The 6,716-nt window shown below is 35.3% G+C and overlaps 1 protein-coding gene and 1 pseudogene across 1 annotated transcript in view; both read left to right on the top strand.

Annotated features, from left to right (window-relative positions):
• Positions 1-6,716, top strand: part of UTRN (utrophin) — a 472,032-nt gene that overhangs the window by 148,266 nt on the left and 317,050 nt on the right. The window contains exons 20-22 of the mRNA XM_023528331.1: positions 29-209; positions 2,113-2,258; positions 2,921-3,133. Coding sequence (XP_023384099.1) covers positions 29-209; positions 2,113-2,258; positions 2,921-3,133 — 540 coding nt within the window. The remainder of the gene's footprint in view (positions 1-28; positions 210-2,112; positions 2,259-2,920; positions 3,134-6,716) is intronic.
• Positions 5,478-5,593, top strand: LOC111737191 (annotated as a pseudogene).

Here is a 6,716-nt window from a genome sequence, read left to right as displayed (position 1 = left end):
TTATGTGACTATATTTTCTCTTCTGTAGCGGGAATTGACCAGTCTCCTTGGCCTGCACCCCAAAATTGAAATGGTGCGTGCCAGCTGCGCAGCCCTGAAGTCTAGGCCTTCTGCCCCAGATTTTGTGCAGCAGAGCTTCGATCACTTTCTGGGCCGCTACCAGTCTGTGCAACAGGATTTGGAGGATCGTCAGCAACAGCTAGAGGATGGTAAACCTACTGTTTCCTGTATCCTCCCTGTTTGTCTTACTTTAAAATTTACTCCTACTATTTAGACCTTTAGTACACTCACGTGATTTGCATCAGACTCACTCTTTTTCCCTCTGTGCCTGCTACTGTTACAGGTATTAAAGTATATTCAGATTATTTTCTGGATTCACACTTGTTTGTAAAAACGCAGGCAGCTTTCTAAAATCGTGTTAATAGGATACAATGATTTTTAAGGCTTTTTAACAGGATGCTGTTTTCCCTTTCATTGAAGGAGGCCAGCTAACATCGTTTCTGATAGAGATAAAAAGAGTGATTACTTACTTCAGTTTGCTTAAAATGGTTCAAGTTTTAGCAAGTACTTATTTTTATTTTTTTAAAGAAATCATGTTCTTCTTTCAAAGTCTGAAGAATTTTAGAGTTTTTACTTTTGGAATAAACCTGGTTTTGGAAAGTTAAAGGTTTGAGAGCTCATCACTCATATGTTATATATTCTTTCTCCTTTGCTGTTGTTTAAGTTAGGAATTTTGTTGTATTAGGTATTATGGGTAGTGCATGTTAAAAAGGTATACATTTAGCAATACCCTTACAATAATTGTAGATTATGTATTGACTTTTCAGAATTTGTATGTGTGCATGGTAAACAAATGTGTCACATTTCCTTTCTTTTGGAAAGGCAGTTGGACACCAAACTCTGTTCATTGAATTCAGTTAACCTAGAATGTGAAATGTTCGAGAATACTTCTTGTTAAATTTATTGGTACAAAATGTTTTCCTTTTTGACAAGGATCAATAGATAATTTAAATATTTAGTTTCTTAACTTTAAAAAAAAATTATTTGTTTTTAATTGTGGCAAAAAACATAAAACATAAATTTTACTATTTTAACCATTTTTTAAGTGTGGAGTTCAGTAGTGTTAAATATATTCACATTGTTGTGCAACCAATCTCCAGAGCTCTTTTCATCTTTTAAAACTGAAACTCTACACCCGTTAAACAACAGCTGTCCCTTACCCGCTCCTTCTGGCCCCTGGCACCAACCTTCTACTTTCTGTTTCAAAGAGTTTGACCGTTCTAGATTCCTCTTATAGTATTTGTTTTCTTGTGACTAGCCTATTTCACTTCATACAACATCCTCAAAGTTCATCCATGTTGTAGCAGAATCCCCTTCCTTTTTAAGGCTGAACAATATTTCATTGTGTGTATACACCACATTTTGTTGATCTGTTCTTTCGTTGATGGGCATCTGTGTTCCACCTTTTGCCTTTTGTGAATAATGCCGCTTGTTTCTTCACTTTGGCAGCTATAGCTGTTTTCATCGCTCTGTGTTTCAGTTGGGCTGTCTTCCTTTCCACGCGGATGTTGCTTGTCTGTGATTTTTACATTGGTGGGTGAAGTAGACGTCATTTCTGCTGGCTTTTGCAGTCATCGTTTCTCAGAGTACTTGTGGCAGCCTGGCTTATGGTGTTCTGATATGATGTCCACCACTCTGTAGGTGGCAGTTTGTCCATACACTTCAACTTAGAAGAAGACTGGTTGAAGGGATCTTTGTTTTCTTTCACTCTTTGTGTAGCTACTGGGGAAAAAAGAGATTATACGAGACAAAAAGAACATTGTCCTACCATCTTTAGAGAGACATTTCATCATGACAAAATGAAGAGAAATGATAGTGGATAAGTTAATATTTCAAACATCAACATCTGCAGGAATGAAGTCCCTGTCTGACTCTCAGAGACACCAGTGGAATCATTTTAGTAACTAACAGAGACCTTTTTTAATTTTAATTATGTAGTTTAACTTTTTATGTATTAGAATTCATTTATTACATTTAGTAGATTAACAGTATATGTAATAATATTAGGTTCCTAATATAGTTTTCTCAAACTAAGTATTTTTAAATAAACAGAATTGAAAAGCCAACCTGGACAAGCATATTTGGAAATGCTGAAAACACTGAAAGATATGCTAAATGACTCAGAAAGTAAGGCCGAGACTTCTTTGAACGTCTTGAATGATCTTGTAAAGGTGGAGAAGGCCCTGCAAGAAAAAAAGGTAATATATGTTTTAGGTCTTGGACATCTGGAATCATTTCTAATATCTCATTATGTTTTGAAATGTTTTTTCAACTATTTTAAAAATATTTGTCACTATTTGTCAAAATTGGTCAAAAATTTCTTACAGTTTGAAGGTAATTACTATAACATAGCACTTCAGCTAAAAGATAGTTATATTAACTATTTCAAAGAATAAAACCATATTTTATCCTATTGTAATTCGCTTAAAATTCTCATTCTGTTCATAATCTACTAAAATATCTTTAATAAAATGAAGAATATCAATTGAATCGATGTATTGTCCTTTTTCTATGTTGAACAAAAATGCTTCCCTGGTCATTTACGATACCGGGTTCTGAACCATTTCATCAGATAAAATAGATCAACTAGCGAACGCTGCACCCTTGGCCCTCACTGGATGTGCTGTTCCAGTGGCTTTTAGTGTAGAGGATATATTATGTCCGGCCCACAGACAACTTCATGAAAAGAAAGCTTTAACTTTTTTGACTATGCTTATATTTTTTACATGAGTTCTTCACAGTTCTTTTTTGATCAAATGCTTTTTAGAAAGTGATATTTAATTACCCATAGCTCATATCATTATGTCTGTATAAGCAAATCATTGTGCATATTGTTAATCTTTAAAATATTTTTTTCTAGGCCCTCGATGAAATCCTTGAGAATCAAAAACCTGCATTATATAAACTTGCAGAAGAAACAAAGGCTTTGGAGAAAAACGTTTCTCCAGATGTAGAAAAAATGTATAATCAAGAATTTAATGATGTTCAAGGAAAGTGGAACAAATTAAAGGTCAAAGTTTCCAAAGATCTGCATTTGCTTGAAGAAATTACCCCCAAACTCAGAACTTTTGAGGTAAATCAGGAGGCCATTAGGAGTATAAGTTTATTGCAGGGTAAAATAGTAGTTAATCATGCAAGACTTGAACACCTATTATTTGAGTATTTTGCATTCTTTCTAGTCCTACATTTATTATGCACTTAAGTTGGGATTTACAAATAGCTTATTAGAGATATACTTTTAGTGTACTGGAGAGCACAAAAATAAGAGAAAATAGCTTAAAAATGGTCAGAATAATGTTTCAGGGGGAGCAGCATGCATGATAATGCAGGCCGGTGACTAGATTGCAGAGGTAATTCAGTTAGAGTGGTGGAAGATGCTCAGCAGAGTCTTTGAAGCTGGTTCTTTAGGGTTTTAGACATTTGGAGTAAATATGAAAAATATGGATTAGACTATCAACGAAAGGCGTAAGATTGGAAAAAGCAGGTAATTTGAGGTGCATGAAAATTCAGAAACAGAGTACTCTGCTGCCTCTGAAAATGTTGACAGATGAAGCAGGGATAAAATTCACAGGAAAAGATAAATGTGAGGACATAGGAGAATGGGGTGAAAGTCAATGTGTAAGGTAAGACAGTCAGGATTTTAAGATTTTACATGTGAAGAAGGTGGAGAAGTCAAGTTTCCAAATCGCCTGGTTTTCCAATAGGAAAGGTCTGGATAAAGAAAGAACCTGTCATACTCCCTCCCTCCTCACAGGCTCCCTGCCGTCCCAAGGCTTCCTTACCTGGGTTGTTGGTGCATGTGGTTTTGCACTTAGGTATCGCAAGATGTACTTCTAAAAGTACATCTTGGCACAGAGAAGGCAGGCACTCGGTTAATACTTTTCAATGACTGAGATGAGATTAGTAATAGGATATTTAGATCAGGAAATATATATATGTATATCTCCATCCCCAGAGAACATATACAAGAGATTATATCTATTTATATATTTGGATTTAGATCCCAGGAAAATTTGTATAAAGGGTATTGCTAAAAAAGTGAAAAGATTGAAAATGAAGAAAAAATTATTGAAAATGATGTTTTAAAAATCAAAATCAGAATAAGATGTGGTAGAAGAATGCAGGTAGGCTATCCAGGTGAGCGTGAAATGATTAAGAAAGATGAGATGACAGGGTGACTGTTGAGGTTGGAGGGAGACCCTTTCATCCAGGAGCCAGTGGACAGGTCCAGTGAATGAGCAGGAGGAGAATAAAGATGGCGAGGGTTCTGATGGTGTGTGTGTGTGTGTGTGTGTGTGTGTGTGTGTGTGTGTGTGTTGGTAGTGGAAGGAAGTGGTTTTCTGAGTGCAAGCTGCAGTTCTACACCGCGCTCTCTTTAGAATAAACCATTAATTTTGAAGGGGCGTGTGTTCTGTGTCGTTTAGTATTTTTGACTCATTTACCTTTTTGTGAGTGGATCCACTTCCCCTTGTCTGTCTTGAGTTGTAATTCCTTCCAACTTTAAAACCCAGCTTTACCCTTATTCCTAATTCTAAAATTTCTGGTTGTGGTCGGGGCTTTGGATGATCAGTGGTTCCAAAGCAAAGGACCAGTTTGCACCTCAGTCCTCCCCACCCCGCCCTGCTCAGGATGTTTGTCAATGTTTGGAGACATTTGTGGTGGTTACAACTGTAGGGGAAGGTAGGGTGCTATTGACATTGAGTGGGTAGAGGCCTAGGTTGCAGGTAAATATTCTATAATAAACAGAACAGCCCCATAACAAAAGAAATTTTTTGGCCCAAAATGTCAACAGTGGAAAGGTTGAGCAGTGCTGGATTAAGTATTTCCCATATTTACTTTGCTTTGTTTTCAAATTTAAATCTGCGACGTAGTTAGGGAAATTTATAGGGTTTATTAATTAACCCAAGGGTTAATCTTCTTTTGACTCTTAAAGGTATATTTTAGGGTTAGCTAAATGTGTGCCAATATTTGAATGTGGAATTTAAGGAGAATAAATATTCTTCAAAACACAAAAGAGAGCCCTGTGATTATAGTAATCCAGCTTTAGTTAGGCTTCAGTGCGTTGTTGTTTTTAATATAGCAAATTCAGGTACTTAAAGTGGCCAGTTGGAGTACGTGCCAAATTTATTTCCATTAAAAATACACTGCATCAAACATGTGCATCTGGATAGACTTTTTGTTGTTGTCATTATTACTGTTTGTAATGTCCAGGTTTGTAATGTCCAGTTCTTTTTTCTTAACTTTTTGTGTCCTAACTACAAGATTGTTGACAGAGTCTGTATTCCCTAAGAAGAAACTTCTTCATTGAAATATATATTTTTAAATTCTAGGATGTATTTCTGTAGTGTAGCGGTTAGCATGTCTGCTTTACATGCAGAAGGTCCTGAGTTCATGCCCCAGTAGAGCCACAGTACATGGTCTATGGCCATGTCACCCTGAACAAGCCCGATGTCTGATCTTGGAAGCTAAGCAGGGTCAGGCCTGGTTAGTACTTGGATGGGAGATCATCTAGGAAGACCAGGTGCTATAGGCATAAGTAATAATAAATAATATATAAAAAAAAAAATTCTAAGGAACACTTTTACTCCTTTATTTGCTTTGAAGGAATTGGTTGTTACTTAATTACTTGCAATTCGTTTAGGAAAGCTTAATTTTCCCAACCAAAGATAATTACAAAAATATTCATTTTCAGGTTAGCATCGTTTTCCCTGTTTTAATTACCTGATTTGTAATTTTTTAGGCATTTAAGTTGTATTTGTCTTTAAGCATGAGGACAGGTTTTTAATTCAATGCCACTTTGTGATGAGGTTTTTGCGCAACAAAGTGGTTGACTTGTTTATTTTTAAAATGCATTTTGAATTGTAAGTAAAGCATAAATAATGCTCATCGAAGAAACTGGATAATAGAGAAGTATTTAGAATGAACATTTAAAGTTCTCTTTCTTGCCCAATACTATTTTTTTTCCCCCTGGAGGCAGCTAACATTAACAGTGATCCTTGCTAGAGGTTAAAAGTAAAAAGTTCATGAACGTTACTAATTCTAATAATTTTTTCCACACTAATAGAGACAAATGATAGTGGAACTTCATGAGGGACATTTAACTAGATGGTATTCAAATGCACGAGTTTGGAGTGTGAATTTTTGTTAGTCGAAATAATAATATAATGCCTTTTATTGCCATAGCACGTTTAAACTTTGACAGTATTTTTATAGGTATGTGCTTAAGTTTTCCTACCATCCTCCAGTACAAATAAGGTGATTGTGTCATTTGTGTACAAATTTTAATTTTCTGTTGTTTGTTGACAAATAGTGTTTTCCTCACATGCATACATTTCCTTTGTCTACACGGCTGATTCCTTTTACAGAGATAGAGAGTTTGGACCTGCATATTTTTAGTCACAGTTCTTAAATACGTTCTTAAATTTCTCTTTTTTATCTATTCTTTGCCAAAGTCATCACCTCAACTCTTGTACTTAAGAATTATAATGTTAATTGGTGCTTTTAAAATTACCTCATGGAAGGTCTTCCCACTTCTTCCAGGCATAAAAACATTTAAAAGTACACATAAAAGCTAATTTTTTAATTGATTTTACTGACATGATTTTCTTATGTATTATGTGGATTAAATATTATAAAATCCTGAGGCTACTTATTTG

The sequence above is a fragment of the Pteropus vampyrus genome, unplaced genomic scaffold (assembly GCF_000151845.1).
Source record: "Pteropus vampyrus isolate Shadow unplaced genomic scaffold, Pvam_2.0 Scaffold24, whole genome shotgun sequence".
Classification (NCBI taxonomy): domain Eukaryota; kingdom Metazoa; phylum Chordata; class Mammalia; order Chiroptera; family Pteropodidae; genus Pteropus; species Pteropus vampyrus.
This window is presented reverse-complemented; position numbering and strand designations above follow the sequence as displayed.